At 43.4% G+C, this 20,480-nt stretch overlaps 2 protein-coding genes across 3 annotated transcripts in view; one reads left to right on the top strand and one right to left on the bottom strand.

Moving 5' to 3' along the window:
* The window catches only part of glsb (glutaminase b), a 39,330-nt gene extending 36,233 nt beyond the window's left edge, over positions 1 to 3,097 (top strand). The window contains exon 18 of the mRNA XM_061053901.1: positions 1,606 to 3,097. Within this exon, the coding sequence (XP_060909884.1) occupies positions 1,606 to 1,753 (148 nt within the window). The 3' untranslated portion in view covers positions 1,754 to 3,097. The remainder of the gene's footprint in view (positions 1 to 1,605) is intronic.
* Positions 3,098 to 5,255: 2,158 nt separating this feature from the next.
* On the bottom strand, positions 5,256 to 20,338 carry mcm3ap (minichromosome maintenance complex component 3 associated protein). Of its 2 annotated transcripts, none has more exons than XM_061053894.1 (28): positions 18,764 to 20,338; positions 18,251 to 18,498; positions 17,924 to 18,005; positions 17,401 to 17,554; positions 17,082 to 17,275; positions 16,851 to 16,990; positions 16,269 to 16,466; positions 15,476 to 15,744; positions 15,159 to 15,321; positions 14,753 to 14,910; positions 13,766 to 13,989; positions 13,384 to 13,655; positions 13,116 to 13,216; positions 12,855 to 12,986; positions 12,070 to 12,183; positions 11,751 to 11,903; positions 11,395 to 11,592; positions 11,053 to 11,121; positions 10,828 to 10,962; positions 10,380 to 10,536; positions 9,703 to 9,967; positions 9,503 to 9,600; positions 8,334 to 8,724; positions 7,899 to 8,189; positions 7,629 to 7,758; positions 6,436 to 6,621; positions 6,208 to 6,358; positions 5,256 to 5,908 (listed from the first exon to the last, which is right to left on the bottom strand). In XM_061053894.1, exons 1-28 carry the CDS (start codon positions 20,238 to 20,240, stop codon positions 5,741 to 5,743), a joined length of 6,318 nt encoding a protein of 2,105 aa, XP_060909877.1. In that variant the 5' UTR covers positions 20,241 to 20,338; the 3' UTR covers positions 5,256 to 5,740. The 2 variants fall into 2 exon arrangements, with proteins under 2 accessions (XP_060909877.1, XP_060909876.1); XM_061053893.1 differs by having other exon boundaries at positions 5,256 to 5,911; positions 18,764 to 20,335.
* Between the last annotated feature and the right edge of the window lie 142 nt (positions 20,339 to 20,480).

The following is a 20,480-nucleotide window of genomic DNA, read 5'->3' as shown; positions in this document are numbered from 1 at the left end:
TCCTACTTATGTTTCCATCTCCAAAGGGTATACACACTTCTGAATCCTCTCTGATTCACACCATTGATTGATTGAAAATATTCAGCAGTATGCTGCAATTTGTTTTCCTTGGATGGTGAAGGGATGACCCTCCACAAAATCGCAATAGATAGATTGGGAAGGGGGAAAAAACAACGAAACTGTATAGCGCCACAACAGACTTCCTAACCTAAATAACGCACTGAAAAGGATTAACTAAACCACTGCTGCCAAGCAGCTGAGTCAAAACCAAAATTGTCCAGGAGACCCATAAAACATGAAACAAAAACCAAAGGCTGCCCGGGAGACCTTTGATAACACAAAAGGCTGGAGTTGCAATAAAACTATCCAGCACCCCAAGTTAAACACTGGGAGACAGGTAATGGAAATCTAATACTCAAAGTTCTTAGTTGGTGTTTTTAGATACAAACAAACAACTCAGGAAACCACAGAGAGACCCTCTCACTACCTCTGAAGGTGAGATAATGCGTGAGCACAGAACACTGGAGACTCAGTATATAAAAGCTCTCCACACCTGGGCTTAATCACAGCCAATCAGTGCCACACACACCTGATTGCAGTAAGTTGATTCTCTCACCATTCTCAGGGTCTTTTTTCAGTCTCTGTAAATATAAAACACTTTACAATAAATAAACATATATTTGATCCTCAGTACACATTAGAAGTTGTTAACGTCTGTATGAGGATATTAAATGTCTATCTTAGTTGGAGCAGTGTTTGAACTCACAGGTTGCTTCATCCATGACGACCGGACACAGTAGGCGTTGCACGTGATCCGAAAGTCGTCATCGGTGCAGACTCGCTGGTGGAGGGTTTTATAACCCACTACCACTCCCCGCTAATTGGTTTGGGACGGACTTAATATGGCGGACCCTCTGCGAGGACGCGCAAACGGAGGGGTAGTGGGTAGGGAGAGGGTGTAGTGGCCGGTTTGAAAAAGACCCAGAGTGAGTGACCTCACAAGTACACTCTGACCAAATATGCAAGAGGAGTTATAGCAGAGGCTGTTTATCCTCTGCTGGACGGGCCACTTTAAAAAAATAAAATTAAGAGTATACCGACTTCTTTAGGCACCTCTACACCTCTGTACACACGTTTCCTCACAGGTGTTATGTCTTCTTCTTTGTCTTATGTTTCAGTTTCTCCAGTCCCGACAATAATAGAATATCTTTTTGGTACATTATGGCATTAAAGTGATTGTAGTGCAGCCTTTGCATCCACAGTAGTTTAGTTGTAAAGTAATGTGTGCATGCACAGGACTGTCATTTCTATGACTGAACCCTAAATTAACTTCAGTATTTTTATTTTAACATGCCTTCTATGACACTTTCCTCCTTCTTTTCATGTTTATTCTGCTGTGAGAGAATAGTCTAAAAACAATCACATGCTTTGTAAAGAAATACAGATAGATAAAGGTTGTGTTAAATATCATGTCCTGTCTCTAAAAAAATGTGGTGCATCCTGTCCTGTTAAATGTTGACCTGGTAAACAATGATCAATGATCTTAAACTTAAACATGTTAGGTTTGCGTATTTCTAGTATTTGAGATGTATTTTCTTTGCTCAGATGGGGGAACACGCCGATACAGGAAGCGGTTCAGTTCGGCCACCACGAGGTGGTCGCCGTCCTGCAGGAGTACCAGTCCAAACACGACGCGCCTGCTGGAGCCGATGAAAAGGAGAGCGCTGGGAAGAGCCTGGACAGTCTGCTGTAGACCTGCTGCTCCTCTGCAATACTTTTATGTTTCTCTCCTGCAGCGGCCCAGTGAGCTTCCCCCGAACTGATCTATACATACACGAGCAAACTCTCTGATACGTGGGAGGATTTTTTTTCCATCTGGTGTTGCTTTGCTTTGCGGCTGTACATCTGCTTCATGGTGTCTTCTTCTCCTCTGTTGTAACGTCTGAGTGAAGCCTCATTTGTTGAAACAAATATAACACTATCTACATATCTGTAATGCAATGTTTACAGTATATAACTCATGTAATCTGTGGGGGCGTCACATCACATGACGTGGTAACACAGGATTTAGACCATATCAAAGAGTGTTAGTTTAGTTACGTTCTAGCTTTTGTTTTTCTCTGCCTGGTTATATATTGGACACTCTTGTTAGTTTAGTGTGTTGGTGAGGTGTGTGGATGTTATCCTGTAAGCTTCATAATGTGTCTCTGATTGTGTAAATGTATATATATGTATGTATTCTCACAGGCTAAGCTGCAGTTCATGGGCCTGTGTGATCTCCTCACACATGCATCTTTTCTCAAACACATTTCTCTGAATGTTGCAAGGTCATCGGCAGGTTTATTGAAGCTTCACATTTCCTGTGAGGTCTTTCAAAATTGTACTCCGAATGTATTTTTCAGTGGAAATTCTTGCAATAGCAGCAGATTGTATTTATTCACAGAGACTTTTTAAAGTGTAACACTCATCTATGTTGTATAAATTGTTGCATTTGGGATAAAGGCGAGTCGTTTTCTTTATTTTTGTCTTAAGTTACATTTTTTTGGGGGGGGTTCCTGAACCTGACAAAGAAGGGGTTAAAGTATAGAGACTGTTCAGCAAGTTATCTGCTTTTTCTTTCTGTGTCGGCAACCACATTTCTTGTCTAAGTTTTGTAAACCTGCAGGAAGAAATGTACCTGTTTTCTTTATCACTGTGCATCTAGCTCTCTGACCACTTAGCTTTGATTTCTTGCACAGAACAATTTTAGCAGCTCAAGGACAATCTAAGAAAATAAAGGTCTCATCTGAACGGGCAATAATTCCCAATACTGTAAAAAAAAAAAAAAAAATGGATGTCACAACGGGCTTTCGCACAGATTTATTCCGAAGCAAAGTTTGAGAGTGTTTTGTATATTGCCAAATAGAAGTTTATTTATTTACCTAAACAAACAGGTATCAGGTTGTGCTGTAACATTCCAGGTGGAGGTTTTTGGTTCTGTAGCGCTGTGTTTCCTGAATAATGGAATATAAAAGATGTATTTATCACAGTAGTGAGGACTTCATTATAAATGTGCCTGTTTGTGTTTGATATTAAAGCCATGGTGGTAAGAAACCTACAGTATGAGGCATGATCAGTGGCAATTCTAGAGTCTGTTGGGGCCCTCCAACCAGCGTTCATCTTCATCATGTCTGCCAGTGTCCTGACGATTACTCTTCTTCCTCTTTTTTTCTTGTTTCTGTTTTCTATCTTATAGACAGATCATTTCTTTTCATTTTTATTTGCTGACTTTCACTGACAACTAGTTTTCACGGCAATAATGCATGCAACGCTTAGCTTAGCTTAGCATGGCACCAAGAGTAAGTGCTGTCAGATAGGGCCCCGTTAGGAAGGTTTGCTACTGTCAATGCAAAATCTGCACATTTGGTCCATGCTACTTTCTTATGTTCAACGGGCTCGTTTCACCTTCTCCTCTCCTGTTTTTTTCTTCGTCTCATTAGTTGTTGATATTATTAAGTTGAATGATTTTTGTATACGTGTAAAATGGTGAGTTGAAGTCTTAGATTTCAGGGACAGTCACATAGACATTGTGATGGACCAAAGATGCAAAATGAAAGAGTCGTTCTCTTGCAGTCTGAACTTCTTAAGACCGCCATGTTGTTTGTAATTAAAGGTTGTGTGTGTGTGTGTGTGTATGTGTGTGTGTGTAACCGTGCATTAAAGCCACCAGCTGTTATTAAGAGGGAACTGTTTTACTTCTGAGGTTAGACACAAACACACGACATGAACTAAGATTTCCACTGATGGAGGAACGAGAAAAACTCCTGACGTTCACACGTGGTTTGCTAGTGGCCCATCTGCTAGCTTTGTAGTCTCACAATAAAAACTTGAAATGAGCAGTTTGTTTTTGTGTATTTCAGAGGGTAAATAAAATCCAAGTGAAAACAAACAAACATACCAAGAGACATGTCTGTACTTCATTTCAGCAATAAAGACGCGTTGTGAATGTCAGATATTCCGTTTTCAGACTTTGTGGTTTGTAAAAATGCTTTGAAATAAATCACACACATGCTACATTAGGCAAAGTGATGCTTTGAGATTAATGCTTTTTTTAAAATGAGAACGCTAACATAGAAATGTCAAGCAGGAATAATGTTTGTAATGTTCACTGATTTTCTTCCAAATTCTTTCAGAGAGCTCCTAACTTAGCTTTAAAAATTCCTAGCAAAGATTGTTTTCTTAGGAGTGATTTAGGAATATTCTCAGAGCAACTATGTGCGAGGAAGAGACAGCAACTTTTTATCAAAGTGAGGAGGCGTGGTTGAATTAGAAAGAAGTGAGCGATAATGCAGAGCCCTATAAAAAGAGGCTGTGCGATAATGGACATATGCTGCATTAATGTGCTCCTCGAATGGTCCTAGTTTCAGAGTAAACAAACCCTATTTTCCCCCGACATTGTTGATGACGAATATGACGTCAGGTCGGGCATTTCATTCTTCCCCGAGTTTCCGAGTTATTGCTCCAGCTTTAACCTTTAGCAGGCGTTCATGAGCTCGGAAACTCGTTTGTCCGACTTCTCCACCACACACCACACCACATGAATGCACCAATAGACGGACAGTGAAATCAAATGGGCCCAATCATAGAATCTAGTCAGGCATTGTGTAATTATGAACACTATGAAATGGACATCTGTGTGATAATTTGTCAGACGTACTTTTAAGAGTTTATAGTCTACAAGATGTTTAAAATCACATGCCCACTTCTTCACATGCTGATCGTTACATCGGCAGGTGAAGGGTCTTTACTCAGTGAATGGATACACCTGTGGAGGTCAACACATTTAGAGAAACTCAACATTCATGTCACACTCGGCACTGAAAAACGTCATAGATGGATTGAAATGTCTGCACAAATTATTTTTGTCTGTTCGACCTAACTGTGATTCAAAAGATTATTCTTCATGTAGTGTTTGGAGAACATTTCTTCATTTTCTCCTCAGCTTGAGAAACTCTTCATCCTGTTAAAAGTCCTCCTCACTACTCCTCACAGTTTGTCACCTTAGGAGCTCTCTTAAAGGCTAAGATGCTTTGTGAATAACTTAGATATAGTCTAAACTTAAACGGGAAATTCTCATAAAATTCAAGATTTTAATAACTTTCTAAGATTTTTGTCACTAGTAGCAACTCTCAGTACGTAGGAGGCTTCTTGAATACATCCCCAGGTCTCTTCATGTTCTAATGAACTGATGGACAACAGGTCCAAATGAGAAGTAGTATTTCTGAAAAATATATTTTATTAAAGAGTCGGTTATAACACAATTTCATCAACGGTATTAAAGATGATTTCAAACAACACAGAAGTCCTATGATTTGATGATGCTTCTAAGAAATCCAAATAATTCAAAGTTTGTTTAAAACAGACAAGCTAGACGGCTTTAAAGAAGAGTTTAAAGTTGGTGGGAATCAGCATCTTGTTTTGTTTATGATAGGCACTGAATATGATTTAACACACATTCTGAAGGTATAAATGATCAATGGAACAAACTTCAAACACAAATAAAAATCTTGATTTTGGTACTCTAATTTACAAACCAAAGTCTAGATACAAGTTAAAAAAATGACACATTGTTTTAATTAACGTGTTGCATGTTATCCACTGCCATGAGCTCAGCAAATAAACAAAAGTCGTCACTCGCAGCGGGAAGTCTGTTGACGGTTTTCAAACATTTGCATAGCAAAATATTTCCTTTAAAAGTTCCTCAGTCATCAACAATGCCCAGCAGACCACTCAGCTTCATTTGGCACGCCATTTCTTCCTCATTATTCGCCAAAATCTGTCGTTCTATTTCCTTCAGTCGCCATGCCATGGATACACGCGGCGTTTTAGGCCAGTCTGATTCCTCTGACATCTCGTCGAAAGGCTCCGGCTGCTGACAGACCAAAATAGATAAATGATGAGTGAAATCTGGGACGGCAACTTGGAGAAAACACTGTTTCTTTTCATCTGTAGCCACATAAATGAAATCAGGACTTTTAGAATAAAACCAAAGTGTAATCTATTGTGTAGCTTGAGGATCCGATAAATAGCATGCTAATGATAAATCTAATCTTTAATGTACAACATGTGACACACACTCTAAACTGTTTCTATCTTCTATCAGCTGTTTGAAAAAAATATATAACTTCTCTTAGAATAACTGAGCGAGGTGAGGAGAACGTGTCATACCTGCGTGAGAGCGGCGTCTCGACTCCTGGCTGTGAGCGGCTGCTTTATGGTTGTTGGCATCGACAACAGAGTGGAGGACGGGATGAAGAGCGGCGTGGACAAGTGATCGACAGGATCGCCATCAAGCCAGCGCTGAAACTGCTCCATGCTCCTGTAGACACAGAATATGTGTTAGAAATGTTCGGGTTAAAAAAATGACAGTTTTCTGTATCTGTACAGCAGCTGTACCTTTTGCTCGCTGCATGCTCCTGCTCTAAGCTCTGTAGGACTCTGTGTGCCAGCAGCTCTTGTGATGTGGGAGTGTGTGTGATGTCCAGTGGGGCTGTCGGGGCCTCCAGAGGCTCCGGCTGACTGTGGAACAGATTCTGTCTGATGGACAGACCGGAGGGCGTGGCACAGGCAGCAGCACTCGCTCTGAGGATGGAGGAGGGAGAACGTTTTTTTAAAAAGAAGTGAATGAAGGAGGTGTACTGAATCTATGAACCTGAGACGGGTGATGATGATGATGTCACTTTAACTTGATTATTTGTTGTTTGAAAACTCAGAGCACCTTCAGTAATATGACTCTGTGGAACTTGAGTAACATTATGAGGGAGTCAATGCTGGTTTATAGCTGTGTTCACATACGTATGCACTCCTGAAGATTTACAGAGAATGTCAGGAGGACTGCCTCTGAAATCCTCCTGATCTGGCTGTAATATTAAATATTATGTTTTCTATACCTTTAAAAGAAAAAAGTTAGATTTCTCTGATTCAAAGCTTTATTTTGAAATGCTGCTCACATCCGTCACTCCCTCTACAGCTCACTAAGTGATCACCAGTCTTTCTCTTCCGCTTGTAGCAGCTTTTGGTTGCAGCTTTAGCATGAAGTTTTCTATACTTCTGATAAAAAAAAGTAGGAAATGTGACATTTGAAAGCTACTGTACAAAATCATAAATGAACACTGTCATAGCTTTGTTTGGCCGTGAACTCGATGTTTAGCTGTTTTATTTGTCAACAGATGTTTGTAACTTGACTGAACTTAAAATAATAATAATAATATATTGTTTTTTTATAGCGCTTTTCTAGGAACCCAAAGACGCTTTGACAAAATATAAAACCATAAAAACAAAACAAAAAACGACGAGGACAGTACAATGAAGAAGTAATGTAGGGGGAGGGGGGGAGTTAGTGGTTGTAGGCAGTGTTGACGAGGTGAGTTTTAAGGGATTTCTTGAAGGAGGTGAGTGTGGGGGAGTCTCTAATGTTTTTTGGGAGTGAGTTCCAGAGGGTGGGAGCAGCAACAGAGAAAGCCCTGTCCCCCCCAGGAGAGGAAAAGATAAATGTTTAAGATGTAATCTGAACAATAAAGGAAATCTTAAATGTTCTTTACTGTGAGCTTCCTCACTCACGATGGCTTTTGAGTGAGGATTTTACTTACCCTTCCTTCTCTTGGTGCTTCTCTCTGTGGGTTTGTCTGAGGGTCTGAGTCCACTCCTCTGGGGGTTTAAAACCATTCAAAGACTCTGTGGGGAAGTAAACCAGGATCTCTCCATCCTCCGTCACAGCATCTTCAACAACAAAACACACCAATAATCAAGTTAACACGGTCACACGTCCTCTGTGGGTTGTAGAACGGCCATTGGCTCTTGTTTTTAAACAAGTTTAAATCAGATAAATGTTTGAAAATGTTCCCCATGAGAGTGCTCACCCTCACAGACAGGAGGTCCGGGGATCTGCCAGTCTTTGAGTTTGTGGTCGATGCAGATCACCAGCACGTCGTCCCAGGGAATTCGTCTGAAGGCTGAACACGAGTCCTCGTCTCCGTTGTCCCAGTTGCTGATGGTTTTCTTGGACCCTGGGGTTCGGGTATGGTGAGCCTTTAGACGGACTCTTTCCAGAAGGTTCTCCAGTCGTGACATCAGGAGGGGTTGACTGCGGCGAGCGACTGGGATCTGAGCAGCGTAGCAGTAGATGGAGGAACAAAGCTCTGACCAGGAGTCTGGAGAGAAGACGAGACGATTAATAAAGTGAGGAGGGAGGTGGAGGAGAAACTAGAGATGTTCTGATATTTATTTTTTCATTCCTGTGAAATGTGACCTTAAACCACATTTACAAACACTTTGCTGATGTCACATTCACTGACCTGCAGCAGACGGCGTCTCCCACTCTGGTAGCTGCAGACTGACGATGGCTTCACGCAGCCAGTTGAGGTGCTGGGCAGAGTTCCAGCCCGGATGAGGGACAAAGTCTCGGGTGTCGGGTAGGCAGAACTCGCAGGGCGGCCACGAGAGTCTGCTGAGCTCCTGAGACGACACTTTGTCAGCGACGTGAGCCAGGACGGCGTTGTATAGCTGGATGACAGGTGCCGGGTCCTGAGGGGACAGACCTGCTGCGGCACGCTCCTGCCGTTGGGCAAAAACTCTGGGACTAAACTCTCGACTCAAGCTGGCCTCCACGAGCTGCACAAGAGTCTGACAGGAGAAAGGGAAGGGAGGGGGTGCTCGGACCAGCAGCCAACGCAGAGCACAGCTGAGCTGAGGACAGACAACAGAGTGTTAGGAAGCATAAAGTAAATACAAATAAAAATCACTGAGAATGGATCACAACCCTTACAACTAGTTTCATTCATCTATAAATAGAGATCAGGAGGAGGACTAGTTCCTCTCTCACTTCCTGAATGTTTCATCTAAATTCATTTGAATTGCTCGATACTAAAGTGGCAAAAATATAAAATGTTTCTTTCCTAATTCTTCATTCATCTGGTAACCCCGTCAGATTTTGGACTTCTGAACTCTACATGCTGCAACAGCTTTCAAGGCCGGAATTTTATGTCCCACATTTCAGTTGTGTTTCTGACAAGAGGAGGTTTGACGAGTTTGTTTAGTTTTCATGCATTGTGGGAGTTTGGACATTTTGCAGAAGAAGTAAGGTGATGCACTGTATGAAATGATTTCAACATTATCCTCTCTTCTTACAAGACATTAAGCCTCTAGGACCAATTTCTGAGTTTTACAATTAAAACTACTGCACCGTACCAGAACCAAACTACAGATGGACACAGAGAGTATGTGGTTATAACAAGGGAGTCCTCTGCAGCTACACACCAAGATATAACTAAGTATTTGGTAGAGACCAAACATGAAGCTTAAGAATGAACACTGGACTCTTTTGCTTGCTTGTGGATGTGATGGACATTAAACACAATCTAAAAAAGGGAGAGTATTTTGTGTGGCCTTCTTCTGTACATGTGAGTGTGAGTGTGAGTGTGAGTGTGAGTGTGTGTGTGTGTGTGTGTGTATGTGTGTGAGGTACCTGCTTGGATCCCTGTAGGTCACTTGTCGTCTCTGGTATGAAGATGAATGTGTACTCTGATATCAGGCCTTCCTTCACCAGCGTGTGCAGCAGCAGAGCTGAGGGACGATTAGAGGAAAAGTTCAAGGTTAAAAGATGTCGATCAGATAAATTCAGATCCTGCCTCAGGTAGAATGCTTTTATTTACTGTTAGTCATTACCTTCTTCCAGTTTCTGTGTTAGGCCGATGCCCCTGTCAGGTCCGGGCACCAGTATGACCAGAGGCAGCGGGCAGTGCCAGGTGCTGGCCTGCTGAAGCTGTTTGAGCTGCAGCAGAGCCGACAGCAGAGGAACATCCTGCTCATCCTGGTCTGAGTCAATGATGGGGATGGCGGGGAGCAGCGTGATCAGAGCTCCCGTCCCGTGGAGCTCGCAGCACTCCTCCATTTTGGAAAGACCGTCTTCACTTAGAGGACCGCGGGACGCCTGGAACAAACCACCAAGGAGACAGCATGTTACCGGTTTTTTGTTTTTTTCATTATACTATTTACATTCACATTTTTTAAGCCCCATGCAATAAAATTTGAAAAGTGCTAAATGTATGAAATATGGAAATAAGTAAAATAATTAACAACACTGGCTCACAGAATGCTCAACATTGTTTTTGTCTTTTTAAAGGGCAATGAGTATTTAATAACTTTCACATAAACATTTCTTCTACATCTCACTGCACATGTTCAATGAGCATGTGACAAAAGATCTCCGACATTTTGTCATTTAGTTATAAACACGTTTTATTCCATTCTTAAATACACATGGTTTCACATCCAAACAGATTTGTTTCTACTTTCTATATATTTGACGGCACAGATCTTTATAAGATGCAGCGAGATCCCACCTTGACGCTGATGTGGACTTTGTGTGTGCGCTGGTTTTTATCCTGCAGTGTGTTGGTGACGCAGAGGGTCTGCAGTGCGTCTTCTGGCTGCTGCTCCTCCCTCACCTCTGACCCCGGCCCACCCCCGAGCTTCACCTCCAGCCAGTCTGACAGAATCCTAAAAGAGAAACAACAAACTCAGTAATTCATCCATTGTGTTATCTGTGTGTTATTTCTTACAATATCCTCAAATGTTCCACATCCCTTCATTCTGTATAACCTTAAAACAGTCATGCAAGTTCTGTTTAAACTATTTTTTTATTTAAGATCAATTCAAAGAGTGAACAACGATCCCATGCAGCTGCCAGATGAAGATTCATTTCTTATGGTAAAAGAAACCAAACCTCCACCAATCACAGCTGCACCTGACTGTCAAAGACTTGTCTCTGGCTTAAATGCAGCCGTGTACCTGTCGGCCAGGCTGGCTACACTCTCGTGATCGCTCGGCAGGAGCAGAACAGCTTTCCAGAAGATCCTGTCGGGTGGGTCGGGGATGTTTTCTGTCACCAGAGCTGGCAGGTTGATCGGCGTCCAAACTGACTCGCTGAGAGAAACGAGGAAGAGAGTCAAACTTCTGCTTTAAGAACAAAAAGTCTGACTTATTAACAAACAAACAAACAAAGGGGTGACTTACTCGAGCAGCTGCTGGTAGTAGTAATGGACTCTCATCTGGTGGATCACTTCCTGTCTCATTTTCAACAACCTTCAAAAAAACACAGAACATATTTTGAATGCATTGGAGCAACTAAGTGTTATTTAATGAAGCCTTAGGTGAACATACATCCGGACATATCATTTACACAATTCTCCTGTGATAACGAGTCATTTAGAGATCTTGACTACTTGATAACAAAGCTGGTTTTCCCGTCATAATGGATCGATTTAACTCGTCATCTGGAGATATCAAAGCTTGTATTTTTATATGATGAATCTTCATGTATATTCCAACAAACCCACTATTGACAGATACAAGTACCTGGTACTGGAGAGAGCCAGGGTGCCGGCGTTGCCCAGGTTGACCACACCGCGGGCCAGATCTGCCATGGAGGGCTGTGCAGGAGCGCTGGGGGCAAGAGCTTTCAGTTTGAAGCGAGGATCAACACAGCAAGGAGCTGCAGGGAAGCCTCTCATCTGCCTCTTCAGCTGGCGACGCACTGCAACCACATCACGCCACCTGGTGGTCGACGGAGAGAGCGGGACAGAGGGAACCGATGTGTGAGGAGGATATTTAGATAAGAATAGTCACTTAAACAGACGGAGGTGGACCTGTTATCATGTTTCAATCCAGATAGAGACAATTCCTCAAACCCTTCCATGTTTTCTTTTTCATACCTTTTGATGTACTTTTGAATACGTTGCAGCTCATTTTCGAGGACGCCTTCAACCAACAGAGCGATGTCTGCGCTCAAAGTTTCCTCTACGAGACTGTTGCAGACCTGCTCTGTGCATTTAGCCACACGGTCGGCTTTCTCGTCCACTGCTTGTCTGAGAAGAAGGAGTGCATTTAGTCAGTGAAACTCAGTTGAGCCACTTGAAGACTTAAAATCTAAAAATGATTTCATTCTAGCATTTGTGATTTTAACCCTCTAGTACACCATGTAACCTCATATACAACCAATTCAAGACTTTGGGGGATGTTTTAGAGTCTTACTGGATCTCAGAGGCGGCGGTCTCCTTGATGGTCTCACTTAAGACTTCAACGATGAGCTCTGTGCAGAGAGAGAAGCTGTACTGAACCACGAAGGCCTCGTGCTCCTGCTTCCTCCTGACACACCACAGAGATGGAAAAAGAAACAGGGGAGTATTAATAAGTAGGACTGCTTTGATAATTCTTTAAAACTGGCAAAATAAAGATTTCAATTCCTGAACAATGATTAATGCTTAAGATAAATGTACAAAAGTCGCTTCACTCTGGTTTGGTTTGAGCATATCTACATATGACGACACGTTCCCAGTGCGTTTAGGCCTTTGCCAGGGTTGCCCCTTGTCACCGGTCCTGTTTGTGATTTTCATGGACAGGAATTCAAGGAGCAGCCAGGGGGGAGGAGGGTTTCCAGTTTGGGTAACTCAGAATATTGTCTTTGCTTTTTGCAGATGAAGTGGTTTTGTTGGCTTCCCTGCCGGAAAACAGTGGATTGCTCTCTCTGGGTGGGGAGTGAGGCTTTGCCCCAAGTGAAGGAGTTCAAGTGTCTTGGGGTCTTGTTCACGAGTGAGGGTAGGATAGTGATAGTGATATCAGCCTTTATATAAGTCTTGAAATTCATCGAGCTTTCACGCATTTAAAATGACAATGAAATAAAAGTAAAAGCACAATCAAAAAGTAACTTAAAGAAACAGCGTTTGTTTTTAGAGTGAGTTGTAAATAATTCCACATGATTTGATGAACACCACAGTTGGCCTTATTAAAAATCAAAAGGTAATAATCAGAGGAGCAACCTGGCTTCTTCAAGCTTTCGTTTCTCTTCAGCGACGCGCTCCTGCTCCAGCGTGATCTCAGCGGACGACACCTCGTGCAGCAAGTGTCCCAACACCTCACCCACCAGGGACTCCACCTGCACGCTGCTCTCCCTGCCGAACAAGACAGCAAGTTAGTCACCTCAATTGAAAAGGTATCGACTCTGCATAACAATAAACTCGCGATGAATAGAAAGAACAAAACGACGAAGACATTGGCGGATGGATCACTCGGAAACTTACTCAAGAGCTGCTGAGGCGTAGCTTGCACCAGCTTCAGCGACCTCCTTCACTCCTGCTGCCACCATTTCTTCAATCACGCAGTCCAGCACCGCCATAATGTCCTGTGATGAGAACACAAAGAGCACTTAGACATGTGCACAGTAAAAAAACAAGAAGGTGGTTATTTAATAGTAATTATCACTGACTGAGTTCTTTGGTTTGTTTTATATTGAAGGTAGCAGCTAAAGGCGTTTCTTGTTATGAACTCTTATATAGTGACATCACCGACCTCGTTGTTGTATGTGGGCTGAGGTTTAGGTGGAGGTGTTGGAGGTTTGACAGGCTGGGGTTGAGATATCGGCTGGAACAGCTGCTGGGCCTCTGCTGGCTGGGCGGGTCTGTGATAAGGTTGGCTGGGCTCTCCAGTCTCGTCAGTTACAGCTGGAGGCAGCGCAAACATGCTGGAAGAACACACGGGCATGACAGGAACCTGGACCGGGACGATCTGTGTCAGCAACTCAGCGCTGGGTGGAGCCTTAACCTCCAACCTGGCAGCAGGAGCTGAGAAAATAAAAGAAACATTTCAGCTTTATTACTATAAATGTTCCTTTTTCAGTAAATAGAGAAATTTAAACGAGAGGGAGTCACAATCTGACAAATATGGCCTGTACCTTTAAATTGGCTCGTTGAGGGCTCAGCCAGAGGGCCCTCTCCACGATACTTGTTGTTGAAGTCAAAGCTGCAGACGGGGGTGTGCTGCAGAGGGTTAGGGAGGGGGCATCCGTTCACCACCTCACCGATCAGCACCATCTTCTTAGCGAGGATGACTTCTGATTTATTCTGGGACAGAGGAAGGTCCGGCTCCTGAAAGGATGTTCGACTCAGCTCCACCACACTGTGAATAACATTTTTAAAAAATCAATACAACTGCACTAAGTGCACAAAATAATCCTCAGGTTCTCCGGCTCAAAGGCTTCACAGTAACTCCATCACTAAATCTGCTAAATGTGCAGAAAGTTATATTTTTGGTCAGTATTGAATGTTTCTTGTTTAGCTGGATATCTTCTAAGTCCCTTCTTAAGGTACAAGAGGTTTTGGAATGAATGCTGTTGATTGACGTGAAACAGCTGTTGTGTCTTCAATGTAAGATTTAACAGAATACAGAACAGAAAGGATCCCTTCAAAAGATAAACCTTAATGTTAAAGACTACGATTCTGTCTTTCAAACTAATAACAGTTATTTCTTTGTTCTCCAGAGTCCACTGACAAAACCTACCACTTTATTTGCAGAACATGCATTTATGCTAACCCACTGAAACAAACATCAACAAAATGAAGGCAGAGGTGGACCAGTAACACCAGTGTTTGTGAGGTCAAATGACTGTTTTTGTCAAGGAGTCGGGTCAGTCTGGAGGGAGCAACGATGCTACCAGCAAAAAAAAACAATAACAAAAGCTCATTTGCTTTCCCCATAATTTTTTCATACACTTGAGATAATGGTGCAGCGATTACAGGCTGCATATCAAGAGAGACATAGAAAAACTGGAATTTCTCTTAAAATAGGTACAGAGTATCCCAAAGCAGTACAGTGGGGCTGCAACGTGTTCCTAACATGTTAATGGAAAATGACTTTGTTCAAACATCTGTCAGACACTCACCCATCGAGGACATTGACGCCGTACTGCTGGATGAAATCCGTTGCCTCTTCAACGTTTTGAAACATTAACATTCGAACGAAGTCATCGACTGGAAAAGCAGTCGACCGTGGACCGATGGTGTGAGCAATGTTCAAGGTCTTCAAGGCCTTAGCTCTGACCTGCACGCAAACACACACATTTGAAATACATCAATGGACAACACAAGTCCAGTCTGGACCTGCTCTGTTGTGTGACATTTCTAAACATTCAAAACTTTAGTTATAACAGGTATCCATAGTACACATATGCATTAAGATGTAGAACATACATAAGTGTAGTTTTGATGTCGAGTACAAAGCTCAAACGTCTTTAGAGAAGGTGACGGGTTTTTGTTCACATTCATTCATGAAGGAAAGCGTTTGGTAACCTGGTTGAAGTATCTGTGTAGGAGGCAGTTGGCGAGGTACGAGGCTCGTTTCACCAGCTTGAAGAAGCGCACAAAGTTGTTGCTGTTGACTGCAGCGAAGGCCTGCACTGCAAACTTCACCTCGGGGGAATTACGCACCTCTTCACGAAACTGCTGAACATCTCTGCAAGGACAGGAAGAAGTGTGAGAAGGCATTTCTTTACCAAGAGCAGCTTAAATCAATATCAACTACTGAGAAGAGAAACATTTGATTTACACATATTACAGTATTTCACAAACACACTCAATCCTGTGAATGTGTGTCTCTGTTGACTGACCGTAGGATGTCGCCGTCGTTGAGTTTGAGCAGCACGTTGTACTGGCGGAACTCGGCCTCCTGGGGGCAGTAGACCTGCCTTGTTGCCAGGTCCTGGTACATTTCTTTGAGACTCTGGAGGCACTTGGTCATGTTCTCGTTGTTGATCTTGGGGTCAAAAGATGAGATGCGCTCCTCACAGAGGTGGTGAGCACAGTGCACGTGGAAGCGAGTGCACTTCTCAATCAGAGACACTGTGTGGGGGCAGCACAGGTGCTGCTGGATGATGTCCTGTGGGAGTGACGGAGCAACAGCTGGGGTTAAAAAGTCAGCTTACACAACATGCGTCCACTTTGATTCTTGTTAAGGTAAAAGATTAGACTGCATGAATTGGTATCAAACAGCAGTGATACCAATTCTGGAGGGAGCAAAGATGCTAACAGTTGCTTTTGGTTAAGAGTGTCTTGCATAACAAAAGCTGTGTTGTTTAAGCTCAGTAACAAAATGCTGCTGCCTCTTCTTTTGTTTTGATGACATGGTGAAAATGGGAATGATATTCAATAGATTGTTACCTGGAAGAAACTTTATAGATTTGTCTACTTGGTATAATGTGTGACACGACTTTTCCTGTCAACATGCCTGCAAATTGTCTTAGGACTGATAAATCCATTTAACTAACATAATCAATCAATCATACTTAAATAATGGAAGCTCATATCTTTCTGTTCGGTATTGTTTTAATTTGTCATTAAAGAGATTTAAATGTGACAATAGTTAACGTCTGAAGATAGCAGCGAGCCTAAGCCGACTCTCACCTTGCGGATGGCTCTGGTCCTGTTCCACACAAAGTCATACCAATCTCTGTAGTTGTCAAGGCCCTCGTCCATGATCTGAGTCACCAGATAGTCCATGGTCATGCTGAGCACAGGCAGGGGGCGCAGTTCGTGGGGCAGGGGCTCCTCCTGGTCGGCTGACGAGCGACTGTACTCCTTGATGGCTGCTGTGTGTTCTACCTAGTCCAGGATAACGACAGATTCAGTTTCTCTCTACATAGTGCATGCAAGGTAGCAATGGCAGCACATTGTTTTAGTGCAACTGAAGCTTTGACAGAAACTAATATCATCTATGCCTGAATTGCAGTTTTGCATTCATATGCAGATATACTCAAATATCTAATACATGCAAATAGGTTGTAAAACAAAGGTTATATTTTTTTGTTTAATATTTTCTTTGCACTTCCAAAACTGAAGAGGAGACGTGCACGTGACAGATGTAGTAAAAAGATATCAAAGATGAATTATCAATGTCTGACAGGAACCTAAGAAAAACCAGTTACAGGATAAAACATCTCACAGTAATTCTAATGTGAAATATTCAAAGTGTGAATGCGTTATTACCATTTCAGTATTTAGGACGACCTCAAATATGCTCAGCTGTTTTCGTGTTTCCCTCATGTACCTCTCCTTCTCTGGACACATGTCAGGACACGTCCCCACAAACACCTTCGACAGGACCAGGTCTGTCCTCTTGGGCCGACCTGTGCGGACAAATAACACATCCAGTTTAAAGTGTCCCTCTGGATTTAAGAGTCATGCTAAACACAGCTTTGTTTTGAGAGGTTGCTTCACCTTGACGTAGGATCTTATCCCTCTGCTCCAGGAGGCGGTACTTGTCCTCAGCGGTCTCGGCGACCTGGCCAATAAGGTGGAGAAGGGAGGAGGGGACCGGGCGCTCTGAGATCGAGGCGTCTGAGCCACTCTCCTTCGGGGCTTCAGTGTCAAACTGCAGCGACTTGGCCAAAGATGACTTCTTCACTGGAGAGCTGATACAAAGACACACAGAGCGTTATATTTTCAAGAAGTCCATCGGTTCAGACCTGAAGACGGAACCGTAACAGCTTCAGTTTAACCTACTAATGCAATAAAGAAAACATTGAGCTTGTGTTACCTGCGACTTAGTGTCGCCGTGCTGCTGACTGCAGGAGCTCTGAATCCCGGTCTCCTGAGTGGGGATAGGCTAGCCTTGGACCCTGTGTCCTCCAGACTTTCTCCCTCTGCCTCCTCCTTACCTGCTGCAGGTCTGCCTCCTTTGTCACATGGACCTAAAACACCAAATAAATTAACTCAGAACTCATGATTTGACTCAATGTAAGGAACTAAGGTTCGTCTTTAAAAAAAACTCAGTAGAAGTAAATCAGGATGCTTTTCACTGAGGTCCCCAGGACATCAATATATTGGCATTTTTTAAGAAGCACTAACTAAAACATAAAGAAATCAACAGGAGGTAATGACAATGAATTGAGGAGTTCTGAAAAATAAATAGAATAGAGCACCTGTGATTAATTACAAACACCATAAGGCTCTGCAGGTTTCCCAGCTGGTAGGATAGCTGAATGAAAAGCGATGGCTGCTTGGCTGGAGCAATTGTTTAAACATTTTTTTCAATTATCATAGAAATGTATTGTATTTACTCTGTTTCTTTCTCTGCCAAAGAAGAAGGAGCTCTTTTCCATGCAGGACTTTGCCTTTCTTTTTTGCCCTCGCTGCAGACGCCTGAAGGAGACAACAGTATATGGTCATGGGAAGCAGAATTCTTTTGTGACAGCACAGAAAGTACATAACAGTTCAAGTCCAAATGACTGATCGTAACAGCAGACTACACTCTGGCTACTTGATTCAAAAAAACCTTTAGAGAATAAATTGTACTTAGAGATCAATTCTAGCTGAGTACCCAATTGTAAGAACAATTAATTGGTAACTAGCATTTTTGGTGAAGCCAAGAAACAGAGTCCACTCACGTGGTCATCAAAATATATGATGGCAGTGTTCTTGGCAGGCCGGCAGATGACCTTGCTGACTTTCCCGAAATGACGGAAATGCTTCTCCATGATCTCCCTCCGGTTGAGGTTTGGAGGCACGCTTCTGCACATGATACTGGTGCAGTCACCGGGAGACATGCCACTCAGGCCCTCTGAGCTTTCCCTGCGTACGCCTCGTTTCACCGGAGTTATGGTCTCGTGCTCTGGTTCTGGAGTTTTTGCTGAGTCTATGGGATGAAATGTTAAAATTAGAAGTCAGAATGGTGATATTTTTACAGTTCATTCAATTATTTTATTAAATCAAAGAAATGTCCTTTAAATTCAGCAAATTATTTCTGTACTAAACCACAGTGAAACTAATTGTATTTGTAGAAACAGAGGGAAACCAAATGGATGCATATGTGAAGTTTTTCCTCTGAATTGACAAGTTTTGGTGTTTTCTTTGAAATCTTCCACTGGTAGCACAAAGTGTATGATTTTTTTTTGTCTCACCTGACTGTTCAGCTTTTTCCACAACATCCCTGGATCCTGTTGGAGTCGTAACAGGTAAGTCTTCACTCTTAGCTGGGACGTCTTCCCTCTCAGTCTCCTTTGTGGCATCTCGCCTCACAGGGGCATCTTTACGAAGGCCACTTAGTGCCCTACCGAATATTCCTCCTGCTGGGCCACGGGACCTCATAAGAGGCCTCTTTGAGGGATGTCTTGGTGATTCTGCTTCTGCTGGAACATCTTCCTCTGTGGCAGGCTTTTCCTGGCCACTGCTCGGAACCACTGGTTCTTCCTTGCGCTTGGTGCCTTTGCCTAATCTTGCAAATACATTTGTGTCCCCGAGAGCCTCGAGGTTGCTCCCTTTCTCACCTGTACTGCTCTCCGCCTTAGACTTGGTGTCGCCATAAGCTGGGGGTGGACCAAAAATGGTTCCACTGTAAGCGGGTGGGTCCTGAGGCTGGAGGGTTTTGGTTGAGAAGCTGAAAGATGAAGGGGTGGTGGGCTGGGTGGTTGATGTCTTCGTGCTGGAGCTGGAGGGGGCGGCTGGCTGAGAAAAAGTGAACTGCAGAGTGTTGGAAGATCCGCTGCCGTTGCCAGTTGTTAGGGGATTGTTTTGAGTAGCGATAGAGGGAGCTGCGGCGGGCTGTGAGAAGCTGAAGCCCAGCGGCCCCGACTTAGCCCCAGGCATCAGAGTGAAGCCTGCGGTGGAGGCGGTAGTGCTGCTGCTGCTAATAGCGCTGGTTGTCTGGGATGCACTGCTGCCAAACAGCGAGCTTGACATTGAAGTAGTCTGAGGCTTAGTGGGCTCAGGGCTTGCACTGAAGATGGGTTTGAAAAGTGCCTCATTAGCAGGCTTAAAATTAAATTCTGTTGGTCCGAAGCCTCTGCTCTGGGTTACACTCTGAGTTGAGCCAAAAACACTGGTGCTAACACTGGTAGATGACGGCGGTCCAAACAACGACTGTCCAAAACTCAGCGACTGAGGTTGCCCCAAAGCAGGGGTGGAGCCAGACGACACCTGGGTGTTTCCACTCCCAGAGGACTGCTGGCCAAAACCTGCAGTCTGTCCAAAAGCAGACTGCTGTCCGAACGCAGGTGTCTGACCAAACACTGAGCTCTGCTGGTTGAGTCCACTCGGCTGTCCAAAAGCTGGCGTGGAGCTACCACCAAAACCTGAGCTGTTCATGGCTAAAGCAGGCTGCCCAAACGCTGGAGTCTGGCTTATTGGAGGAAGCGAGGCGGGTTGTGTTGATGCCTGTCCAAAGGCAGGGGCCTGTCCAAACATTGTACTTACATGACTTGTGGGTTGATTTAACACAGACGGCTGTCCAAACGCTGGTGTTGCTGGGAAAAAGCCCATAGTTTGCTGATTGCTTGAACTCTGCTGTCCAAAAGACTGGAACAGACTGGTCTTCATGGTGCTGCTTGGAGCCTGGAAAGCGCCACCTTGTGGACTTCCAAACGGATTAGGTGGATTCATGGTGATCTTTCAGAGCACCAAGTAAGATTGGTTATGTTTTGAAAGACACGTTGTTCATCTAGGTGTTCAGGCAGCGCTGTACCTCCTCTCACGTTTCTTTCAATGAAAAAACCTGACAACGTCAAACGAGACTTTTTAACATCCGTAGCTCAGCCGCTAACATGCTAACAAAACACAAACCCATTTAGTCAGCTTAACCATTTCTATAATGCAGTTACAGTTTGAATACTGACAATACAT

Source organism: Labrus mixtus, chromosome 13 (assembly GCF_963584025.1).
Source record: "Labrus mixtus chromosome 13, fLabMix1.1, whole genome shotgun sequence".
Taxonomy (NCBI): Eukaryota; Metazoa; Chordata; class Actinopteri; order Labriformes; family Labridae; genus Labrus; species Labrus mixtus.
Note: the sequence above shows the minus strand (reverse complement) of the source record. Positions and strands in the feature narration are given on the sequence as shown.